The sequence below is a fragment of the Carlito syrichta genome, unplaced genomic scaffold (genome assembly GCF_000164805.1).
Source record: "Carlito syrichta isolate Samal-C Ts95f unplaced genomic scaffold, Tarsius_syrichta-2.0.1 Scaffold302431, whole genome shotgun sequence".
Taxonomy (NCBI): Eukaryota; Metazoa; Chordata; class Mammalia; order Primates; family Tarsiidae; genus Carlito; species Carlito syrichta.
Genome location: NW_007246527.1, coordinates 196,881 through 222,447, shown reverse-complemented (window position 1 = coordinate 222,447; position 25,567 = coordinate 196,881). Strand labels below are relative to the sequence as shown.

The 25,567-nt window shown below is 48.0% G+C and overlaps 1 protein-coding gene across 1 annotated transcript in view; it reads left to right on the top strand.

The window, feature by feature from the left end:
* The window catches only part of MCC (mutated in colorectal cancers), a 295,908-nt gene that overhangs the window by 257,601 nt on the left and 12,740 nt on the right, over window positions 1-25,567 (top strand). Inside the window, exons 13-15 of the mRNA XM_008056655.2 lie at window positions 7,795-8,029; window positions 13,741-13,950; window positions 16,613-16,713. Of these exons, the coding sequence (XP_008054846.1) occupies window positions 7,795-8,029; window positions 13,741-13,950; window positions 16,613-16,713 (546 nt within the window). The remainder of the gene's footprint in view (window positions 1-7,794; window positions 8,030-13,740; window positions 13,951-16,612; window positions 16,714-25,567) is intronic.

Here is a 25,567-nt window from a genome sequence, read left to right as displayed (position 1 = left end):
TGGGCTCCGGCGATCCTTCTGCCTCAGCCTTCCAAGTAGCCAGAACTACAGGCACGCACTTACACGCCCAGCTAATTTCTTTGATTTATTGTAGAGATGAGGTCTTGCCAAGTTGCCCAGGCGGGTCTCGAACCCGTGGCCTCCCAAAGCGCGGGCTTACAGGCTGAGCCACCGAGCCTGGCCGACAGCTCAGCCTTCTGCCTAGAAGAGTGGGGCCACTTGGGAGTGGCTTAAGTGCCCAATATCACCTGACCAACACCCTCCTCCAAGTAAATTCCAAATGATCAGCAGAAGAGATGCCCAGCCCCATAGCACTTTCCTCCTAAAAACGAGCTGCTCCTTGATGGAAGTCAGATCTCCACTGGAGGCCAGGGAGAATGTTGGCAGAAACTAGGAAAATGCCATCACTGATTTTCAAGGCAAAAGAAACGAAACATCCTTCTAGCCTTTCCACCAAGACAAGCTGAGGAAGCTGAAGAAAAATGATTTTTTCTTCTGATCAGGCCGTGGAGTTATCTTGAGGACGAGTTGGGTCATGGTGGAGAGGGATAGAAGAGAGGATATTTGGCATCAGTAGCTGGTTCCAACAGCACCTCCCACAGTGGACAGCGTGGGTGGAGGTCGGGTCGCTCTGAGCCACCCAGAGCTGGCCAGCCCCACCTTTCTACTCAGCACAGACTGGCCCATTGCTGGAGCATCTGCTGCAATTAACAGATGCAGAGGTAAGCTAAGATGATGGCAGCCCTAGCAGAGCATCAGGGAGAGGGGAAACCCCCGTGGCCCGGCCCAGCTCCTTCAAATGCCAGTGCGACTAGGGTTTCGGGGCACAGCCTGTCTTCTGCCACAGTCCCCCCACACGGAGCACATACAGCCCCCGCTCTGGAGAGAAGCAATATCCAGCTGCAGAGAGTGATTGATTTCCCCCTGACAGCTGAGATCATCTCACATTCCAAGCTGGGAGAGTTAATGGATGACTTAACCCTGGCCCAGCAGCCAGCAGCAGGCCCCCGGGAGTCCGCCAGCGCCTTTGTCTGCGGGAGGCCAGAGGGAAGGCCAGTGGCTTCCCCTCCCTTGCCATTGTCATAATCATATTCTGCAGTGAAACGTCAAGAGCATGAAGCAGAGTTGTAATTAACCTCGCCTGATCTGTTCCCCGCTGGCGTCCTGGAAGGGGGAGAGGGATGCCGGAGGGGCTGTGAGGCTTATCTTGAAATTAAACTTTCCTCTGCTAAAAGCATTTTAAAGCTCTGTGCTTCCAACAGGGTGAGATCTGTGGACAGACATCGTTTGTTCTTTTTTTCTTATCATCTTCCTTTTTGTTAGTAATTTTTTTTTTTGAGACAGGATTTCACTGTTGCCCAGGCTGGAATGCAATGGTACAATCTCAGCTTACTGCAGCCTCTAACTCCTAGGCTCAAGCAATCCTCCAGTATCAGCATCCTGAGTAGCTGGGACTACAGGCATGCGCCACTATACCTGGCTAATTTTTCTATCTTTTGTAGAGACGATGTCTCATTTTGTTGTCCAGACTGATCTTGAACTCCTGGCCTCAAACAATCCTCCCGCCTCAGCCTCTCAAAGTGCTGGGATTACAGCCACTGCGCCCTGCCTCTTTCTTTTTGAAAACTGTGTGCAAAGAAGGTGAAACAAAAGCCTCCCCCACTCAGCCAGGGACCAGGTTCTGGGCCCTAGAGGGTGGCAGTGCCTGGCAGTCTCTGCCCACTCACATTCATATGCTCCCAGATGGTTCTGGATGGCTTCTCAAGTCCACTGAAGTGCTGGCTGCTTCTCTTCTCTGTGGGATAGAGGTTTTATGGATGACCTGCAGGTGGCTGACATCTCAGGGGGTCCTTGAGTCTGGTGTTGGGTGTTGTGGGTCTATTGGTAGCAGCAGGAAGGTGACACCTATCCTTCCCACCCACAGAGCAAGTGCTGTGTGGCAGCACTAGGCAGGGCCTGCCTGCATCAGGGTCTTTTGATGTCTTTTCCACAGCCTGGTAAGGTAGGAATCCTTAGTGTTCCTATTTCTTGCAACCTATTTACTCTGGGCCATAAGCTAGAAAGTGGCAGAGGAAGAACATTTATCCAGACCTGACTGACGTCAGAGATCCAGTCATGCTCCCTGGCATCCACCAGAATAGTATCATAGCTTCCCCCTAGAAAATCTGAGAGTGTCCAGTCATCTCACAGGCTACTAAGCAAAAGGCCACTTATTCTATGGGGTAGACCTGTGTTTCTCAGACCTGAGCATGCATCAGAATCACCTAGAAGATGTTAAACACATTGCTGGTGGCCGATACAGTGGTTTACGCCCATAATCCCAGCACTTTGGGAGACTGAGGTGAGGATTGCTTGAGCCCAGGAGTTTGAGGCCAGCTTGGGCAACATAGCAAGACCTTGTCTCTACAAAAAGTAGGAAAAAATTAGCTGAGTGTGGTAGTACACACCAGTAGTCTCTGCTACTATGGAGCTTACAGCAGAAGGATCGCTTGATCTCAGGAGTTCGAGGCTATGGTGAGCTGTGATCGTGCTACGGCGCTCCAGCATGGGTGACAGAGTGAAACAGTCTAAAAAAACACCCATCGCTGGGCCCCACTCCCAGAGTTCCGACTTACTAAGTCTTGAGGGGAGCGTGGGAACATGCATTCCTAACAAGTTCCCAGGTGATGTGGATGTGCCCAGCCCAGGGACCTGCTTGGAGAATTGCTGGGGTAGAACAGTTCTATTAAATGAAAAATCTAGCCGGGCTCGGTGGCTCAGCCTGTAATCCTGCGCCTTGGAAGGCTGAGTTGAGTGGATTGCCTGAGCTCGTGGGTTCGAGACCCACCTGGGCAACTTGGCGAGAGCTCATCTCTACAATAAATCAAAAAAATTAGCCGGGTGTGGTAGCGCGTGCCTGTAGTTCCAGCTACGTGGAAGACTGAGGCGGAAGGATCGCCAGAGCCCAGCAGGTCGAGGCTGCGGTGACCAGGAGCGGCCACTCCAGTCTGGGTGACAGAGTGATACTCCAACTCAAAAAAAGAGAAAGAAAGAAAGAAAAATCTGAAATATTACCACTTCTCTTCCTACAGAATAATTAGAAATTTTGTTGTTGTCTGATTCGAGGTCTCACTGTCACCTAGACTGGAGTACAATGGCACAGCTCCTGGGCTGAAGGGATCACCACAGTCTCAAACTCCTGGGCTGAAGGGATCTACCGTCCTCAGTAGTTGGGACTACAAGGGGATGTACCCACCACACCCAGCTAATTTTTTAATTTTCTGTAGATACAGGGTCTCACTGTGTTGCCTAGGCTAGTCTCTGACTCCTGGGCTCAAGTGATCCTCCTTCCTCAACCTCCCAAAGTGCTAGGATTACAGGCATGCCACCACGCCTGGCTAGCTTTTAGTGCTCTCTGAGTTTTGCAATTTTTATTTCAAAATGAAAGTCAACAAAGGGTGCTTCAAGTATAAGCGTTATTTATCTAAAAACATAGTCTGAAAAAGTAATAGCAGAATATATGTGGATGGTAGGCACAGGGGTGTTATTCTCTTTTTTTCTTTGTTTGAAATTTTTCAAAATAACTTTAGTGAAAAAAAAAACTAGAGGTATAAGTTAACCTCAGGCCCTGAGTCCCAGCTTCACAAGGAAGTATTTCATTCCCAAAGCCTCCTCTCAGCTAACTGGAAGAGGAACATTGCCTTCTCCCAGCACTGGCTGTCTGGATGCACCAGGCCTGTGAGCACCTCTCCACCCTCGGCCCTGTGGAATGTTTGGTGAACTGTGCCACCGCTTAGGTTGTCCCTAATGTTGCCCATTCCACTGTGGAGCATTAGATGTCTGTCCCTACATGGTGCCGCCGACCTGTGAAGGTGAGCTCTCAAGTCCTGCCTGAGAGGTTTTGCCACAGCGCTGTTTGCAGACAGACCTGCACTGAGATGCCAAGGGCAGGACCCTGGCTTTTTCCTTGGACAAGTTCCTCTGGTTCAGCAGCTCTCGTCCTCAAACGTACCGCCAGGCTCCCCAGGGCCCTCTGCTGTGGGTGCTGTTGGCTCTTTCATGCGTCTCTTGAGCTGTGTCATTTCATTGTGGAGTAGCATTTCTGGAGTGTTCCAACCGTGGGGAGGATGTTGCTGCTTCTCCCCTCTCCTCCTTTAGAAATCCAGCTTGAGAAATCATAACGATGATGGTTAATAATAATAATTCCCATTCTCCCTCCCTCCCAGCTTCCATCATCTTTCCCCTGAATGGTTGCAGTAGCTCCTGAGAGGTCCCCCTGTATCCCTTCTCAGCATAGCAGCTGGGGGACCCCGTTACAATGGAAAGCATATCATGTCACTCCCTGTCACAAGCCCTCCAAGCCTTCCATCCTTTTCTAGAGAAAAAGACACACCCCTTATAAAAGACTACATGACTTGGGCCCAGGCTCCTCCCACACACTCCCTCTTCCATCAGTTCTACTTCCTCTCCCCTGGCTGACTCTACTCAGCCACAATCTCATTCTGCTGGCCAGGCTTACCGACGTAGAGCCTTTGTGTTACAGTGTCTTCTGCCTGGATCCCTCTTCCTCCAAATATCCACATAGTTCCCTTCCTTGTCTCCCTTGAGTTCACCCTCATGTCACTGTATGATTCAGGCCTTCCCTGCAGCTCATTTTCAGATACCCCATCCCTCCCCTCCCCACTCTGCCCTCCCCACACTCCTCCCATTTGTTTTTCTTTGCACTTCTAGACATCGGATATACTGTGGCTTTCACTTGCTTGTCTCCCCTATTAGAATATGAGCTCCCTGAGGACAGGGATTGTTCCAGGGCTCCTTTGTAGGCACTCAAAATTTCCTGAATAAATGAATGATAGCTGTGTTTATTGAGTGCTGGGCACTGTTCTGAATACTTTACATTTCACCTTATTTAATCCCTACCCCAAACTTTAGGAAGCATGTACTGTTATAACCCTCATTTTACAGATGAGAAAACAGAGACTATACAGAGTATGTAGGAGGCTCGGGCCACAAGCAGAGGTGGCACTTGGTATGAGTCAGAACCCTGCAGAGAAACACAACCAACAGGAGAACGATCTATATGGAAAGATCCAGAAGCAGAAAGAGACCTCTAGCTCTGTCTCCATATATATAGACATCTATATCTATACACACACACACACATTTATTTTAAGGAATTGGTTCACATAGTTAAGAGGCTCGAGTCCAGAGGCATAATTTTCTTCCATCTTAGGGGATCTCAGTCTTTCTCTTAAGCCTTTCAACAGATTAGATGAGGTCCCCCCACATTATGGGGACTAATCTCCTTACAGTCTCTTGATTTAAATGTTAATCACTTGAAAAAAAAATACCTTTATAGCAACATCTAAACTGGTGTGGACAAGCAACTGGGCGCAGTGCCTAGCCCAGCTGACATGCGACACTGGTTGTCACAGCCTCTGAGGTGATGTCGTTTGATGGTCAGACTGATCTGCTCGCTTTATCTCTGAGTGACTTCCCACCCATCCTGATGGGACAAAGAGAATGAGTGTCAGTGGTGCTCAGACGTTTTCTGTCCTAGAAGGGCTTTTCTGACTTGAATACCACCCCACACTATAGGGTGGTCCCCTTCTCTTGTGAATGGCCAGCTGAGCAGTAGAGCTCCAGCTGCCATCTCTCCTCACCCATTCTCACCCCAAAGCCTTGTTGTCTTCATAATACGTCTAGTACAAGAGTGAAGTTGCCTCACTCACACTCAGGCTGTGGGGAGGGGACTGCTTCTGCTGAGTCAGGGCCCTGGGCCCGTGACCCCATTCCAGTGCCCAGTGAGGAAGGCAGGTCTGAGTTGTGGAGCCAGCAGCTTCTGGAGACCACCCCTTGCTCCTGCCCTGCTTTCAACTACAGGAAGCTTAGGGCAAAGGTGAGGCTGTGGAATGAGAAGGCTGCAGCCCAAGACTGGTTGCACCACTTTCCAGCAGCATGCCTCAGAAATCCCTGATGACACTCCCTGATGACACTGAGCTTTACTTTCCAAATCTGTGATGACTGAGCTGACAATGCCAGCTGGTGTGTTTGGATGAGAGAGAGAGTTCAGTGGTCCCCTGTGTGTTCTTCTGCCATCTTTCCAAACTAGTTCTGTGAGGAGTTTTCCATGCATGGGGGGAGGAGCCTAAGGCAGGTACGGAGGAGCTGTGGTGGGTCACACCAACCACAGAGTCCTCATGGACTGCCTAGGTGGAATAGGCCTTGTTCTGAGCCCCTGGAGACAGCCCCTGGGGCAGCTGCTGGAAATAACCAGAACCTCCTTGAGAGTCCTGGCCTCAGTTTCCCAGTGGTGCTCACCTTTCATGGTGATATGTTCTGCTAGAAAACTTCCAGGGCCACCTCAGGCCTGGGGTGGGTCTGGCTGAGAGTTCTTCAGATCTGGCAGCCCCTACCTGGTCACCACTCAGCCTGGGCTGCTAAGGGCCTCTTGACCAGCGTGAGTTTCTGTAATGGACACTAACAGTGTGCTGTGTGGGCCTGGAGGCACCGTTTTCAAAATGGCTATTGCCATATTACTCACCCCTGTGTTTTTTCATGCTATAAGATGCAAGCAGCACAAGTAATCAGAGCAAAATAGCACTTGTCAGTACCACTCCTTCCAGTCCCTGTCCCCAGGGGAGCTGTCACAGTGCACACGTGTGAGTATATGTGTGCATGCACATATCTGTAGATTATGCCACAAGTGTTTTATACTTCAGCTTCTTTGTTCCCTTGACATATCCTTTTTTTTAAAGTTCTGGCCACATGTACATCTATTACACACGTATTAACTTTCTTTCCTGTTTCCTCACTTAGAATAGCTCTACTGTATATACAGTCTTTGTCTTGGTGATAAAAAAATACATTATCATAATTATCACCATAATATACACATAATTTCCCTCCTTTTTATGTGTATGATAATTCACCAAACCATATTTTAGGTTACATTTCTTGAAACATCTTTGTATGTGTGTATCTTTTTGCTTTTGTAGAACTGTTTCCTTAGAAATTCATTTTAGGGTCCTCAACGTTGTGTAAACATTTCTATTATTATATATTTTCTTGAGTTGGAGTCTCTGTCGCCCAGGCTGGAGTGCAGTGGCACACTCACAGCCACTGCGGCCTCAACCTGCTGGGCTCACGCAGTCCTTTTGCCTCAACCTTCCAAGTAGCTGGAACTACAGGCGCGACCACCATACCTGGCTAATTTTTTTTACTTACTGTAGAGATGAGGTCTCACTATGTTGCTCAGGCTGGTCTCGAATCCCTGGGCTCAGGCAATCCTCTTGCCTTCACCTCCCAAAGTGCTGGATTTATGGGTATGAGCCACCATGCCCGACAAACATTTCTATTATTTTTTATACTTAATTCTTCCCCAAAAGGTGGTGTCATTCTTCTGTGCTGTGAAGAATGATGATGATGATGATCTCTGTTGTCCAGGTTGATTGTATAGTGGTACAATCACAGCTCACCCTAGCCTTGACCTGCTGGGCTCAGGCAATCCTTCTGCCTCAGCCTCCCAAGTAACTGGGACTACAGGCATGTGCCACCATGCCCAGCTGATTTTCCTCATAATGCGTCTCGTGTTTTTTGTGAAGACAAGTTCTCGCTATGTTTCCAGCCTGGGCTCAAGCAATCCTCCCACGTCAACCCCCAAAAGTGTTGGGATTACAGGCGTGAGCCACAGTACCTGACCCTTATTTTTAGATTACCATCTAAATAATGCTGGGAAGAGTGAGTATGGAAGAGAAAAGATCTATCAGTGATGACTTGGAAACGTGGTGGGTACTTTTTTTTCTTTCTTCTCAGCACAACCAGCTCCACAGCCAGCAGCTGTGACACCGAGTTCACTAAAGAAGATGAACAGAGGCTGAAAGATTATATCCAGCAGCTCAAGAACGACAGGGCTGCAGTCAAGCTGACCATGTTAGAGCTGGAGAGCATCCACATTGACCCTCTCAGCTACGACGTCAAGCCCCGGGGAGACAGCCAGAGGCTGGATCTGGAAAATGCCGTGCTGATGCAGGAGCTCATGGCCATGAAGGTACGCTGTGGGTGGGCCATTCCTCAGCCGCCCTCAGAAGGAAATCTAATGGCCTCTGAGAGCAGGTCCGGCTGAGAAGGAGGAATCAACCCCTCTGTGCTCAGTTGCCTCTGCCCTGGAGAAGAGCCAGAGCCTCGTTTGTAGACAGGGTTGGTCTCAGTGTCTCTGGGGGATCATTTGAACTGGGCATGCCTAGAGGAGTGAGTTGGATTTGAAAGGATTTCTCAGGGGGTCCCAGCCCAACTTTGGAACACCTCATTCTCCAAGAGAAGCCAGGTTAGACCTCTGCAGGGCGGAGCCTCTGTCCATCTCTGCTGACCCCTCATCTCAAGGATGCTTAAAAGTACTTCCTGGGTTGCTGATACTGATGTTAACTTAAGGCAAAGGGAAAATAGGACAAGGCCAGTATGTGTGGGTGCCCTTTATAATAAGCTGAAGCATAAGTATACTGCTTTCTTGGTTCTGCAGGATGTTCTAGTGAATTCCTGATCCTGAGGAGATTGTGTGTTCCCTCAAATTTGTAAGCAGTCAGTCAGAAGCCCAGATGGCCTGAGTCCCTCCCTCTGGAAACTTGTGACTGGCGTCTGAAGTGAGGGCAGGCTGTGGAGGACTTTGCCTTCAACCTGTGGGGTCTGCACTAACCCCATGTAGTTAGTGTCAGAATTGTACTGCAGTGCACCCAGTTGGAGTGCAAACAGCGTAATAGTCTACTGAGAGTGAGGCCCTGTGGCACTGCAGCCCCACAGCAGAGGTGGAAACCTGCTTGGGTGTGTTCCTGCAGGTCCTGAGTCTGCGCAGGACTCTCCTGCAGTCCCTGTTGGTGTGGGAGAGCTGAGGGCTAGGACCCATGTTGTGAAACCTGCTTTCCAGATTCCATTCTCCTGTGAGCAAAGGCCTGATTTGCACAGCCTTGGAGTCTGCCTTGTCCCTGTCTCCCAGGAGTAGAGATGTGAGGGGCTGCTCTCAGCGACAGAAGCTAGGTCATAGTCAGGAAACAGAGACAATTCTAGCAGGCCAGAGTAGGCCATGGGAGTGCTGAGTTAATAGCTCATAACCATACTGTCCTCAGAAGAAAAAAAAATTCCTCTGGAGGATCACTTGAAGCTAGGAGTTCAGGACCAACTGGGGCCACGTAGCAAGGCCTCATCTCTAAAAAAAGACACATTATAAAAATTAGCTGGTTGTAGTGGCATGCACCTGTAGTCCTAGCTGCTCGGGAGGCTGAGGCTGGAGGATCACTTGAGCCCAGGAGTTGGAGGCTGCAGTGAGCTATGATCATGCCACCGTACTCCAACCTGAGCAGAGGACAAGACCCCATATGCTAAAGAAAAGAAACCCCTCTGGTTGCGCCATCTCTGGAGAGTGTGGAGGAGCTCTTAACAGCAGTCATCCCGACACACTCGGGGTGACGTGCTCAGCACATCCCTGTCCTTGGTGACTGTTCGAGCTGGAGTCTAGGGGAATACTGGGAAGTGGTAACAGATACAAGATGCTCACCTCCTCCTTTCATCCTAGTTGTTTATAAATGCGCTCATCATTATCCACCCACTCAGTTCTGCTCCTGCCTCCTTCCTGGAGGATCTCATGCCACTTTGGCTGATTTCTTCTCTCATGGCTGACGAGCCCACCTTGGGTTCATACCACAGTGAATCTTCCCGAGGAGGAGCCCTCCATGTAGACCCTTGCACCCTGTGGCATGAGCCTGAGGCTGCCCTTCCATTCTTTATTATAAACATCATGTTTTATTTGGCCAAAGACTAAGGATTTCTCTTTTATATTCTGGCCAGTATGTAATGTGATAAACTCAGTGGTATTCTGGCCAGGAAAGATATCTCTGTTGGAATAAAAGTGCTGACAGCCCCTTTGCCACTTGAAATTAAAATGTGTACTCGTCTTTAGAAATTGTCTGTAAGAGTAGAATCTGGCCAGGCACAGTGGCTCAAGCCTATAATCCCAGCACTTTGGGAGACTGAGGCAAGAGGATTGCCTGAGCCCAGGGGTTCAAGACCAGCCTGGGCAACTTGGTGAGACCTTGTCTCTACAATAAAAAAAAATAAAAAATAAAAAGCCAGGTGTGGTAGCGTGCACCGTAGTTCCGGCTACTTGGAAGGCTGAGGCAGAAGGATCACCTGAGCCCAGTAGGTCTACACTGGGGTAGCCGTGAGTGTGCCACTGTGCTCCAGCCTGGGCGACAGTGAGACTCCAACTCAAAAATAAAAAAAAAATTTTAAAAGGGTAAAACCTATTAAAATCCAGGAGGAAAATAATTCAGAATATCATGATCAGGGGCAACTGCTGCCAGCGTTCTGACTCGGTTCCCCTCCTGTGACTTTATTGAAGGCAAACCATCCTAGTCCTCTCCTTTTCTGCACCAACTTCCCAGCGTGCTTGGGATGTGTGCTCGCCCATGCCAAATCCAGTATCCAGATGACGATGGATTTCACCATTTTGATCCAGGATGCAACTGCTGAGAAATTCACATATCTATTTCTTTCACTTCTTGTACATGATCTTTAGTGAATACCTTTTCATTTCTAGATGACCTACTTGGTTCCTTTTCAAATCTATTTTATTTTTTCAAATGTTCTATCCTTTCACTAAGATGCCTATTCTTTTATCTTTTTATTTTAAATCTTTATTTTCTAATTTTTCATATCATTGTTTCTGCTTCTTGTAAATGTGAATTCTCATCTTTGTTGCATCTGCTGATTCTGTGTTGGTGCTGGTCATGTTCATCCTTGGTAGGGGGGGCAAACGGAGGGGATGTGGGTACCAGCTCATCTTCTGTGGAGATGGTTTTCCATGGGGTCCTATAGACCCTTGATTGCAGATAACCCTACAGAGTGGTTCTGTGTTTTTATCTGCTTGAAACCATGGGTTTCTGAGATCTGGAGGGGGAGGGTTGGTTTTTTTTAAAAAAAGAAAGAAAAGTTTACTTAAAAGTAAATTAGAGAGAGAAAGAGAAGGAAGAGAGAAGATTCACCTCCCCAAGGTGGGGGAGGAGGCCAAAGCCAGGAAGCATGGCGATAGCCGTAGCTCAAAGAGCACATGGCCACACCAAAGTCTAGCAAGGCAATGGCCACCGGTTGCTTGTGGTTGAGTCCTTTTAACCATTCCCCTAGATGGGGGAAGATCATTAAGGTGATTGGGTGGTGGTCTGCTCCATGTCATGAAGGAGCAGGTAAGCGCAGGTACTGACATCAGGTGATGGACAGCAGGCAGATGGGTGGGTTAGTCACATGATTGCTGCCATGGTGGGAGTTTTTGAGTCACATGGGTCACAAAGGGCTGATTAGGTTAAGGTGGGGGCATGGTTCTTGCAAAAGACTTGTTAGACATTTACAATTCACAAACTCAGACATTTGCAACTCACAAATTCCTTGACCAAAGGTGGGCATATATTTTTTTTTTAGATTAGAAATTATTGTTTATTTAGAAAGTCAATTTGAGAGAGAGAAAGAGGAGATTCATCTCCCCAAGGTAGGGGAGGAGGTCAAAGCTTAAGAAAACATGGCCTGGCCACAGCATAACTCTGCAAGGCAGTGGATGGGTTTCTGAGTTTTATGAATGGCTTTTGTTACATTCTTGGCTTAGGATTCCTGTACCACACCTACACATGACTCAAGTTTGAGGCTTGGTTCCTCAAAAGAGTTTTTTCTTTCTTTTTCCACCCAGAGTCTGAGAGATGACATCTCCAGAAAGGAAGTTTTCTACTCTTTTATTCCAGGCAGCCATTTGAGCATCCCAGCTCACATAGGAGTCTGAGGGGTGGCACTCTGGTCACAGAGGCCAGGGCTCTGCCTTGTGTGGACACTAAGCTTCTAGGTCACAAGGCCTGCAGACTAGCTCAATGCCCTGCTGGCCAGCGCTCATCTGCCTCGCCATTCCCCCTGGCCAAGTTCCCTCTTCATTTCTGCCACCCATGCATTTATGTTTCCTTCTTTCAAGCATGTACTTTTATGTTTGTCCTGGAAGTGGCCATCTACATTAGCTCAGTTTGCAGTGCTGCCAGAACCTTCTAATGGCAAAAGATGAGAAGGCTTCTGGGTATGAAAACATCTTTCATTCTGGTTTGTATGTCTGGTTTATAGGGGAAAAAAGATTTGGCATGTTCTTCTGAGTAGTCACTGAGCACACTGAGCAACGTCCACTAGGCCTGAGTGTGACAAGCTATGGTGGGTGCCTTCTCGCTATTTCCTCATGTTGAAGAGGGAAAACACCTAACGCTTGAGTCTGACTTACCCTAGAGAGCATACCAGGCCTGTGACTTTATTACTTCAGAGAGGGATCACCTCAGGGGTAGCCAGAACCAGTGACCTTTGTGAGGAGACCTTTGAAGTGAGTAGTCATAGGGATCGCTGAGGAGGCAGGACCTGGTGGTCATGAGGTGGTGGACTCACCCTGCAGCAGAGAAAAGGGGACAACAGTCACGTGTGGGCCCATCTTGAAAGGGAAGGGGGCAGTATGGCTCAGGGGCATTAGCCCAGCCGTCTGGGTTTGATATCTGACTCCACAGCTTAACCAGTAGCCATGGGTTGGGAGATTTCCCTCTGTATGCCTCAGTTTCCCCACTGTAAATAGATATAATTACAATACCGACCTCAGGTTGGGAGGGTCAAATGAGTTACTTCATGTGCACACCAGAACAGTGTTACGTGCTCAGTAAAGGCTATTGGTTGCCATTGTCATCTGGCTCCTGCTCCCAGAATAGCACTGTCCCATGTTGTATTCACTTCTTATTCTCCACAGACAACTCTCATTTGAATTAAAATACCTTTGGAAGTTATCTGATAAGGGGTCTCCTGTGAAGGACTCTGTCTCTATTGATTTCATTGGGGCCTCAGAAACAGAGCTAAAGGTTTCTGAGTGTGACAGCACCACAGTACTGTGGGCGTGCCCCAACTGCCTGGTCCAGCCGCAGGGTGACAAAGGCGGCTGATACATGGCTTGGTGCCATGGAAACTGATGTGGGAATTGGAAAGGACCTAGTCAGACCATCCTTCTGTGCATGGACAACTCCCTTAGAGCCTCTGGCTGTGCCACTCAGCCTCTGCAGGCCAGAGAACTGGTTTCCACCAAGGCAGGAGTGCCTATTTGGGGGTTCCAGTTGTTAGAAAGACTTTCCTTCTGTTGAACCAAAATCTGCTTGCCTGTGACTCCTACCCATTTATCTCAGTTAGTCCACAGAGTAACACAGCAAATGGCATTGTCTACACGTCAGTCTCGCAAACGTGTGAGGACAGCTGCTTGTTTCCTCCCCATCATCCCATAGTCAGCTTCTTTTGCTGTTGTTGTTGAGTCCGAGTCTTACTCTGTCGCCCAGGCTGGAGTGCAGTGGCACTCTCACAGCCACCACAGCCTCGACCTGCTGGGTTTAGGTGATCCTTCTGCCTCAGCCTTCCAAGTAGTTGGAACCACAGGTGTGAGACACCACACTCAGCTAATTTTTGATTTGTTGTAGAGACAAGGTCTCACCATGTTGCCCAGGCAGTTCTCAAACCCATGGGCTCAGGCAATCCTCTCGTCTCCACCTCCCAAAATCCTAGGATTACAGGCATGAGCCACCGCACCTGACTCCGTGGCCAGCTTCTAAGTGAAAACTCCACCACGGGTCTGCATGATAGGACCTCATTCTCACTCACCTATTGGCAGCAGTCAGCTCGCTTTCAGATCGTGGGTATCTCAAACGTGCTCTGCTCCTTGCTCCGTAGGAGGAGATGGCCGAACTGAAGGCCCAGCTCTACCTCCTGGAGAAAGAGAAGAAAGCCCTGGAGCTGAAGCTGAGCACACGGGAGGCCCAGGAGCAGGCCTACCTGGTGCACATCGAGCACCTCAAGTCCGAGGTGGAGGAGCAGAAGGAGCAACGGATGCGGTCCCTCAGTTCCACCAGCAGTGGTGGTGGCAAAGACAAACCTGGCAAGGTAGGGCTGGGGTTGGGGGGATATCCTGGGGCTCAGGCCATACTTTCTCCCAGCGACCACCAACCACACCTCACTGCCCTGCTGCCTCAGTTTCTTCTATGTGCATAGGCACTGCAGGTCATTTCTAGATATCCAAGAAGGGAACTTTTTTTTTTTTTAAGTCAGAATCTAGCTCTATGGCCCAGGCTGGAGTGCAGTGGCACAGTCATGGCTCACTGCAGCTTCAACCTCCTGGGCTTAATTGATCCTTCTACCTCAGCCTTCTGAGGAGCTGGAACTATAGGCATGTACCACCACACCCAGTTTTTTATTTTTTTTGGTAGAGATGAGGTTTCACTATGTTGCCCAAGCTGGTCTTAAACTCCTGTGCTCAAATGATCCTCCTACCTCCGCTTCCCAAAGTACTGGGATTACAGACCTAAGCCACCACACCAGGCAGAAGGTGACATTTTGAATGTAAAGAAACCCAGTCTGCATTTGAAAAAAGCCAAATCTCATTTTACATAATACTTAAAACATGTTCCCATCTCATAGTCTTATCAGAGCAGTGAGCTGTGCAGTTGCCAGTGATCTGATAATAGTCTCACCTTCTCCTCATCCCCTGTCTTACAGTGGCCCCCATTTGCTGATTTGTTGGTATAGTAGCCCCCTTATCTTCAGGGGATACGTTCCAAGACCCCAGGTGTTTACAAGAGACCTTGGGAAAGTTCCCAGTCCTTATATAGTCTGTGTTTTTTCCTACACATACACACATCTGATAAAGTTATAAATTAGGCACAGTAAGAAATTAACAAGTAGGACCAATGTGGTGGCTCATGCATATAATCCCAGCACTTAGGGAAGCTGAGGCAGGAAAATTGATCATGTCCTTGCACTTCAACCTGGACAACAGAGTAAGACCCCGACTTAAAAAAAAAAAAAAAAAAAGGAAGCGAAGAGTCTTAAAGCCAATAAATGGCAGAATTGGGATTTGACTAACAGGCTCTCCTCCTCCCGTCTGCATTGCCTCCTGACTTCTGTTGGTGTCTCTGCCGTAGTGAGGTGGTGGCAGGAAAAGGCCTAAAGGCAGAGGAAGAGGAAGGTGAGCCTTGGATTAGGAAGCATGGATCATCCAAGAGTGACCTCTTCGGTGGCATAATGTTGCAAACTCACGCTTCTACCAGCTCCCAGGTTTTTTCTTTCTTCAATCCAAGCTTGCTCCATCATCCTGTCCCTCTGAATTATTCCAAGTATGGCATTGGAAGAAATAAAAGCTCTGCACCCTAAAGTATTCTGTCCCTTGGCCAGGGATACTCTGTGTTCTGCGCATTCTAGTTTTCTAGTCCTCAAAAATGCAAGCTTCTCTTGACCCCAGCTTGTTTCAGACCCAGGACCTGTGGGCATATACTTCCTTGCAAGTCCATTAAGTGGCTTCTCATAGCACAGGACCAGGGGGGTCTCTAGGAGACTTGGGTCCCTGGGAAGGAAGGAACAATGCTGATGCCATGTGGCAGTGAATCGTCACTCCCCAAATAGCTAAGAAGTCTGAAGCATGCTTCACAAGTGGCCGCAGTGACACTTTTCCCACCTCCCCCTGCTGAGGGTCTGAGGCAGCATACAGCCAAGGCACCCAGCCGGGTAGCCCTCCTGAGACCCGAGGTGCTTTTTATTCGTTCTTTCCGTGGATAAATGTGATTCAGCACTCACAGCATGCCAGGACCGAGGTGAGATACTGAAGGCAGCTCCATGGTGGACAGGCAAGGTCTGTCCTCCAGGAATTTACATTCTGGTGGGTATGACGGGGACACCTGATGAGCAAACAGATGAGAGCATGTAACGAGCGTGAGGATCAATTCCTAGTGCCACGGGAGTCTACGAGCCAGGCACAGAACTCAGGTTTGGAGGTTGAGGCTGGGTTTTCTGGAAGAAATAAACTTCTGAACTGAGACCCAGTGGAGATGGGGTTGAAGAGGGGCAGGGCAGAGGGCCAGGGGAGAGGAGGAGGCCCCCTCCAGGCCAGTAGAGCAGCCTGTGCAAAGGCCCGGAGGGAAGTGAGGTTGTGGCTTTGGCGGGAGTTACCTTGAGGACTGCGAGGAATCATGGGAGGGTCTGATGGGATGCTCTTCGGGCTTTAGAAAAGTCACTATGACAGGTGCACTGTGACCCATCTGCCCCAAGACTTGGTGCCAGGGAGGGGTGGTGCTGCTTCACAGGGCAGTATCCGGGGCTCGGGAAGATGATGCTTTCTGTTCCATACAAACTCCTTCAAAATCTCCTTGTTTGCCTTTTGAGTTTGTCAGTCTTCGCTGTGGGCCAGAGCCTGAGACAGAGCACTAGTGTTTGTGTGTGTGTGTTCTTAGGGTGTGGTGGGAATGGACTTACCAGCGTTTTGCCAGAGGCCCATGACCTGAACACTTTCTCCCAGTTCTTGGTGTTTATTTTGACTTAAGTATGGAAAGTTCTCTGGAAAAAGCCAGATGATTTTTTTAGCATTACAGTAAGAGGCTTTGATGAGAGCACCTTATGTTGTTCAGGTAATGAAATTAGAGTAAGCTGATTATCTTGTCAAATATTAGATCCGTGGACTACTTGAATAAGGTCTCCCATCTGGCCTGTTCATTGGGTCTTACCTGTTGGTAGATGAAGCAAATGGGTCTAACAAGAACATGTTTCCTGTTGGCAGGAGGGTGCTGATGCTGCCTCCCCGGCTCTGTCCCTCGCTGAGCTCAGGACAACGTACAGCGAGAGTGAGCTGGCTGCAGAGTTCGCCAACGCCATCCGTCGGTAAGCACCCTTCCCTGCCCCAGCTGAGGTGCAGCGCAGGCGTGGAAGCTTTATTCTCCATGGAGACTTTGTTCTCCATTCTCTTAGCTGCTCACATCAGCTCTGCATGGTCATTCCAGGCCTTCAGAGGAGAAGATGTCTGTGTGTTTCACTTTGGCCCTGGCCTCGGAGGCCAGAAATGGAGAAGCCCTGTTGGTGTCAGACCTTTCGAAGGAGAATGAGGGGGGAGCACGTAGGCAATAATTTCATCTGCAAATAAGAAAATGCCTCTTCCTCTTCTTTTCTTATTATTTTATTGCACATTCAATAGTGACGGTGAATATAGGTGCCCTTACCTTTTTCCAACTCTAGTGGGGATGCCTCCTTCAGCCTTAGCAGAATGAGAAGGCCTCATTTGTTTAGTTAGTTCTGGAAAATTTCCTCTATTATTTCAATGTTTCCTCTCTGCCGCCTCCCCCACCCCCATTCTTTCTCTCCTTCTACAAGGAGAAGCAGATGCTGATTCATTTAGATCTGTCTTCCGTATCTTTTCACACTTTCGATTGCTCCTTGTGCTCTGGAGCTCTAGGGCAGCACTGTCCAATAGAAATGGAGCAGGAACCACATATGATTTTAAGCTTCCTAGTACTCACATGAGAAAGCAAAAAGAAACAAGTGAAATCCATCCAAATAACATTTTATTTAACCCAGTGTATCTAAATTATCATTTCCACATAAAATGCATATTTTTTTAAATACTCACACACACACATATTTTTAACTAAGTTTTCAAAACCTGGTATGTATTTTATACCTACACACATTTCAAATTTGGACCAGCCAATGTTTCAAGTGCTCAATCGCTGCTCGTGGCTCATGGCTGCCCTGTTAGACAGTTGCAGTTCTAGAGAGATTATTTGACTCAGTTTGCCAGCTCACTATTCTTTAGTTATATCCATTGTGGTGTTTGGCTTATATGTTGAGCTTCTCATTTGGTGATGAAATCTGTCATCTCTTTTTTTAAATGCTATAATATCCTCTTGCATCTCTTTGAGGGTATTTAATATACTTAAATTCTTAAATCTTTTTCGTCTGTTGTATTAACTCTATTTCCTCATGTGTAAATTCTTTTTATGGTTGAGTTTCATGATTCTTTATGTTGACTTTCTTGAACTATTTGGTGGTTCTTGTTTGTGTGTTCATTCTTGTATTTCAAGTTCCTAGGTAACCTGTTTGTGAATACTATTGTCTGCTTTTTTCAGCCTGCCACAACCCAGAAAATGTAGCCAGGTCTTATGAGGTGCTGTTGACTGGATTGTTTCAGAAGCTTGTCTCCTGGGCTTGCTTTCCTCCTGGCTAATACCAGCTATCTTGTCTATGCATCTGACCCAAGCATGGCTCCCTCCTGTTCTGGTCGCCAACACCTCTGGCTGAAGCATCTCTCAATCCCCTTCTTCCATTTGCAGCAGCATTTTCCTGTGTGCATTTTGAGTTGTGGTTTCCTTTTTCAGGAAGAATAAAACATCTGCCTTTCATTTTCTTATTATTGTTTGTGGTTTCTGGTATACAAAGCGCACACTCCGTGCTTTCTAAGATGCTTGGGATTTTGTAAAAACGTCTTTCCCCTTGACATTGGGGGTGTGTAGTCTCCATCAGCCAACTTGTCCCAGAGGGGCCTGTTAATTTACAGAACAGCCTCCAAGATGCGGTGGATGGAAGACTGCCTTGTGTGGAACTTCACTACCTTCCTGATTTACTGTCACTTTTTGTCTCACCTTCCAGATCTTAATAGCTTTGTTTTCACTTTGCCAGTGCCTCTGGCCATGTGGTTGAATGGGAATTGCTCTGCTTGGAGTGGGAAGCTAGAAGCTACACAGAAAAATGCCCTCAACAAATCCTAATGACTCGACTGTGCCAGAAATGCGGAATGGAAATCCACTCCCCAGTTCCAACTGGGAGCCATTTGGATATTGTATCTGTAAGCTAAGCCCCTAAATTTCTCAGATTCCCCAAGCCTCAGAGGCCTTTCCTGGCACCAGTAGGATGCAGGTTGTGCTGAGTAAACACAAAGAGCTTTCATCCGTCCTGCCGCTCATAATGGATTTCCAATGACCAGCCGTAAGTTGGTTAGCATGGATTTCTGATCAAGACACAGAGCTACAGAGCCCAGAAAGAACCCTCAGAGCTCAAGGAAAAAGGAAAATAACATAATTATACTGTAAATATAGTTGGACACTGGAATAATCATTTCATGAAGGTATATAATATAGATACCTGAGGGCTGAGGTTTGGGGGATGTTTTTATTTGTAAAGATCAAATGGAAACTAGCATCTTTTTGAAAAGGCATTGAATCTCTGCTGAGCCTAGTGGCTAAGGTCAGCTGGGAGAATCTTACCAGCCTTTTTAACAGTTTCCTCTCTTGAAAAGGATCGTTCCAGACACCAAAACTGTGGGCCCAGCATCCAGATTGAAAAGAGCAGGTGTCACTAAGGGCACGAGAAGAGCCTAAACTGTGGCCTTTTCTTGGAGAGCACCAGCCATCCCAGGGAAGGTGGCCTAGGACATTTCCATTGCTGGTTCTGGGTCACGGTCCTGGTCCTGTCCCAACCCACTCTCCCCTCACCTGGCTGGGCTTTGGCCTCAGTTGGGCCCTTGTCATCCAACCCTGGTTCTCTCGGTGTGTCTTTTCCTTTCTCCTGTTTGGAACAAAACCAGGGCTCCATGCCACCCCACATATACTGCGTAACTCCCATCTGGCCTGATTTCATTCCCTCCACTTCCTTGAACATTTATTGCAGTTTACTGGCTCCGTTATTGCCATAAAACCCCATCTGGATGACCAGTTTCCAGTCTTACACACAAGATGTTTCCTTCCCAGAGTGTCTTGTTTGGGTCTTATCCTCCCAGGCTGTGACCTGCAAAACCCTCCTCCATCTCAGATCCATCCCCTCCCATTGGTCCTAGCAAAATTCAACTGAATCATCATTCTACCAAAGAAGCAAACTATACAAAGGCAGCTAAAGGAGGGGAATGTTCAGAAATGACTTTTCTCTGTCCTTACGTGGCGTCTATGTAGACTGCCCGGGGACCTGAGCACAGCTGAGAGGAGCAGACTAGTTGGTCTCCATCCTGTTCTTGGGAGGCAGCCGGGAGCAGGTGCCGCTCTCCATAGGATCTGGCGGGGACTGGCACAGCAAGGCTGAGTAACTTCCCAAGGTCACACAGTGAGGTGGTAGGGAAGCCGCATATTCCACACTCTCTACAGGATCCCCCTGCACCCCACTTGTGCTGGCAGTGTCTGGTTTACTTACAGGCACGTGAGCTGAGCCCACTCCTGTGGGTGTGTCCAAGAGCTCTACCCACCCTAGTGTGACTGGTCTGGCAAATGGCAGCCTCCGTGCTCCTGGTACACTTCCACACATCCGTCTGCCAGCAATGAGGGCAAATAAGGTGCCATGGGGGAGGCAGCGCCATATGCCAAACCAGGTCTGAGCTGGGCATGGTGGCCATGTGCCTATCATCCCAGCTACCAGGGAAACTGAGGTGAGAGGATGGTTTGAACCCAGTTCAAATCTAGTCTGGGCAACATAGGCCCATCCCTAAACAAAACATAATTTTTTTTTTTTTTTTTTTTTTTGCAAAGTAAGGATCTGTGTCTCCTCAGCATTTGGAGACAGGGAGTAGACAAGAAAGGAATTTGCGCCATGGTGAGGAGCAGCGTGTAGGGCTTCCTCACATGTGGTCCCCATTCTCAGTCAGAAGCAGGACAGCACCCAGCACCCACCTGCCACCTGCAGGAGTCGGTGCCCTGCCCCCTCGGGCTGTGGTCATTCAGTCACAGACCCAGGGGCTCTGCTGAGCCCTTCAGGGACCTGGGATGTGCTGCCTGTGTCTGCATGTGTGCCAGGTGGTTCTGCAAAATGCCACATCAAGGCAATGGACACATCGCAGTGGCCATTCTGTCCAGTGACAGAAGACGCCAGACGTCACCAGAGCAGGTGCGCACAGACTTGCTTTCATTGCTCTAATGAGCAGCAAGTTGGCAGGCCACGGCCCCTTGGAGAGAGGGCTGCATGGCACACCCTTTAGGGAGACATCCCATGGCAGGCGGGCCCCGTTGCATCCACATGGTTGCAGGAGACCAGATCTGGAGAGCCTGGTGTGACCCTGGCTGGGAGTGAAGGTGGCCGTGAAGGAAGGGGCCGACACATGAGGCGGAGTCCCAGGGTTCAGAGAGACAGAGTGGGAATTCCCCCATCATCCCTGGCCCTGGCTCACCACAGAGCAGGTTACTCTGCAGGAAACTCCCTGTGGCAGACCTTGAGGCATCTCTCAGAGGGGAGGCACAAAAGCCAGAAGGATGTGTTGCAAAGCACAAAGGGCGAGCACTTCATCCTGGGGTAGGATAAGAAGGGAGAGGCAAGGAGGGAGGACATGTGGGTTGAGAAGCTTTGCTCCCCAGCAGCAAACTGTCAAGGAACATGTACGTGTGTGTGTGTGTGTGTGTGTGTGTGTGTGTGTAGAGTGTGGTGGCACAGTCACAGCTCACTGCAGCCTCGACTCCAGGGCTCAAGTGATTCCCCTGCCTTAGCCTCCAGAGTAGCTGGGACTACAGCACACATCACCATGCCCAGCTAATTTTTTATTTTTTTGATAAAGACAGAATCTTGCTATGTTGCCCAGGCTAGTACAAACTCCTGGGCTCAAGCAGTCCTCCTGCCTTCGTTTCCCAAAGCACCAGGATTATAGATATAAGCTGCTACGCCCAGTCCAAAAGAACTTTTTTTTTTTTTTTTTTGAGTTGGAGTTCCACTCTGTCGCCCAGACAGGAGTGCAGTGGCCGCTTCCAGCCACCGCAGCCTCGACCTGCTGGGCTCCGGCGATCCTTCCGCCTCAGCCTTCCAAGTAGCCGGAATTACAGGCATGCGCTACCATGCCCAGCTCATTTTTAGATTTACTGCAGAGATGAGGTCTCGCTGCCCAGGCGGGTCTCGAACCCGCAGGCTCAGGCAATCCACTCACCTCAGCCTCCCAAAGGCATGGGATTACAGGCTGAGAACTTTTTTTTAAGAAGGGGAAGTTGAGCATGGTGGCACTCACTTCTAGTCCCAGCTATTCAGGGAGCCAAGGCAGAAGGATCACTTGAGCTTATAAGTTCAAGTCCAGCCTGGGCAACATAGTAAGACTCTGTCTCAATTTTTAAAAACAGAGTTACTAGAGCACACTTGTGTGCTCCTGAGAATGATCCAGTTTGCAACCTTAAATATAAATCTGGTAGTTACTCCTGTAATAACTTGTCACTAAAGTAGTCTTAAATAACACACATTAATAGCTCACAGTTTCTGTGGTTCAGAAGTCTAGGCACAGCATGACTGGCTTCTTAGCTTGGGGCTCTGTGAGGCTACAATCAAGGTGTCACGCAGGGCTGCGGTCTCATCTGGAGGCTCCAGGGAAGAGTCTGCTTCTGGGCTCATTCTGCTTGCTGGTAGAATTCCGTTCCCTGAGGCTGCACAGCTGAACTCCCATCTTCTCGCTGGTTTTTGGCCAGGGTCCTCTCTTCTCCGTAAAGCCAGCAGCTAGAACATCCCGCGAGAAATCCCTCTCATGCTCCAAGTCTCTTTCCAGGATGAGCCCTGGCCTTTTTAGGAGTTTACCTAACTAGATCAGATCTGCCCAGAACAATCTCCGTAGTTTATAAAATTCAGAGTTCTGGGACATTAACTGCAGAATTTCTTCATGGCAGCATCTAGAGCTGTGTTTGGCTGAATAGGAAGGTGAGTGCACGGTAAGGTGCAGAATTCTTGGGGCAATTTTGATACTAACACACCCCATTGTTTATAACTTTCCCATGGCTCCCAGAGGACTGTGTCCAAACTCCTTACAAACTGTGTAATCTGCCCCATGCCACCTCCTATGGGGAGCCACAAGGGATTGCTTATTCCCTTTTATGCCTCTGGGATTTTACTTTTTTTTTTTTTTAACTCCCACAGTAACTAAGATGGGATTTTACTCTTACAGCTATTTTTGTCCTTGTCCCCAGCCCCGTGTTCCAAGCGCTCACATAAGTGTAACTTTATCCTGCCTACAAAATGTATGTGAATATTCCCTTCCTCTACCTCCAAGCAGAAATGATACCCCCGCTTTCAACTTCTTTTTTGGTTCCTATGTGACCTGAATTTCCTTCTATCATAAACATTTCATTGCTTGTTTTTGTTGTTGTTGTTGTTTTTTGAGTCGGAGTCTCACTCTCACCCACGCTGGAGTGCAATGGCACACTCACGGCCACCGCAGCCTTGACCTGCTGGGCTCAGGCGATCCTTCCACTTCAGCCTTCCATGTAGCTGGAACTACAGGCGTGCACCACCATGCCTAGCTAATTTTTTGACTTACTGTCTCGCCATGTGGCACAAGCTGGTCTCAAACCCATGGGCTCAGGCAGTCCTCTCGCCTCCGCCTCTCAAAGTGCTGGGATTACAGGCTTGAACCACCAGTCCAGCTGCTTGTTTCTTAATATGCTTGGTTCTACCCCTACTCCCCTCCTCCCCCTTTCATTCTCAGTCTCCCCATAGGAAGAGAGTCTCTTTGGGAACAGAGATCAAGGTACTCAGCCAAGTACATGATTTCAACTCTGATATCTTCAACCATTCCTTCTAAATAAATGGTCCCCAAGTTATCTTAGCCTCATGCTGACATCTCCGCCACCCTAAAGCCTTAAAGCACATACACATGCAAAACAGAGTTCTGCTTCCTCTTGCCCTTTTGAATAATTCCTATTTATATTAAAAATGCTCAGCCAGGCACAGTGGCTCACACACGCACAAAAAAAGCAAAAAAATTAGCTGTGTATGTTTTCAGTTTAAAAATGTGCTGTGTGCTCTGTTGCTTCTGTGATGGTGATCTTTGTAAAGTGTATGGTCTTCCTCTTTTTTTATTCTGTGCACAGCACCTTTTTAAGCATCTCCTGTAGAGCTGGTGTGAAGGCAACGTATTCTCTTAGGGAGAATTCTCCATCACTGATGAAGTTTAGCTTGGCTGGGTAGGAAATTCTTGATTGAAATTGTTTATCTTTGAGAACATTAAAGATTGGGGTCCAATCCCTTCTGGCCTGTAGTTGCTTGTGCAGATAAGTCTGGAACAACTCTGATTGGTCTTCTTCAGTAGGTAGTCTGACCTTTTTTTCCTTACTGCCTTTAGGATTTTTTATTTTATACCTACTTTATGTAGGCAAATTACTATGTGTCTAGGGGTTGGTCTTCTCATAAGATATCTCGCAGGGGTTCTCTGAATGTCTTGTGCTTGTATAGTCGTCTCTCTGGCTATATGAGAAAAATTTTCTTGAATGACCTCATGGAATGTTTGTTCCAAAGTGTTTTCCATTTCTCTTTCTACTTCAGGTATGCCAATCAGACATAAGTTTGACTTTATGATAAAATCATACATCTCTTGGAGAGTTTCTTCTTTCTTAAGTTTTTTTTTCTATATTTTTAATAGATTGGGTTCATTCCATATTCTGGTCTTTTAGTTCCGAGATTCATTCTTCTGCTTGGTCAGTTCTGCTTCCTATGCTTGTCAGTTTGTTATTTATTTCTTAGATAGAGTTATTTATTTGTGCTATTTCTAAACACACTTTCTTGAGTCTGTTCAACCCTGCTGCAATTTCATTTAATTTTAACCCTTGCATTTCTTGATTTTTATTCATTCTATCCATCGATTCTCTGATCTCTGTAAGTACCTTCTGGGTATAGTTCTCGGAGAAAGTCATTGTGCCCTGGTAGCTGTTGCTTCAGGCACTGGCTTTTTTGGGGGATGCTGAGGTTTGCTAGTAATTTTTTTGTTGGTTTTTCTTCATTTGTAGCAGTTCTCTTATCTTTCTCTTTAATTCTGTTGCTCAGTGGGAAGTGGAGAAGCAATCACTTCTGATATTTGCTCTACCTTCTGACCTTCTCTGAGCCAGCCCTCTGAGTTTGTTCATTTATGAAATAGTGCTTTTTACAATTTTGAGCACTTACTAAGGGGTATGGGAGGGGCCGCAAGGATTCAGAACCTACAGAGGAGTCACAATGCTTGCTATCTGGTGAATGGATGAGCTGGGACTTGCTCTCCATCTCCACAAGATATTCATGTACAGTGGGTATGCTTGTGTAGCCCTTGAGTTCAAGACAAAGTATAAGGAAAGAAAGAAAAGGAGAGATCAAAAAGGGAAAAGAGAAAGGAAAAAGAAGGAAAGAAAAGAAACAAACAAAGCAGAGAAATGAGACAAACAAAAAAGGAGGGAAAAACCCAAACCACAAAAAACTCACTGGTAGAGATATCTCAGCTCAAGTATATCTCTTTGGGGAGGCTCCCTCTTGTAGCAGGTTCTGCAACTACAGGTCTGTTACTACAGGTTCCCTCTTAGCTGTTGAAACTTGAGATGTTGAAACTTTGAGAATCTCCACCCCACCCCAACTGCCTGCAATTGATAACTGGTGTTTGCACTTGGGGTGGGTGGGAGGTGGGGAGGGGATGACTTAACTCAGGGTCTCCCGGACTCTCTCTCCCTTCCTTCCTCTCCTGGTGTGGTCACAGCTCCCACAGCATCCAGTTTGCCTTCAGCCTTTATCCTGCCCTCCTGATCCTTTTGCTCATTGCCAGGGGCAGGGCGGAGTCACCTAGGCACTCACCAGCCTCCTTCTCAGTCAGATCCACTGTATGTGTCTATCACCCAGCAGCTGACTGGGGAGGGGGCGGGGTGTGGGAGTGGGTGGATCGTCTGGGGCGCCACATCTACTGTTATTCACCAGGGCTTGTGCACTTGGGGGATCTTCTCTGGGTTCATGGAAAGCAGCTCCAAAGCAATGCAGATATCACCCCCCTGGTCTTAAGATGCAGGTC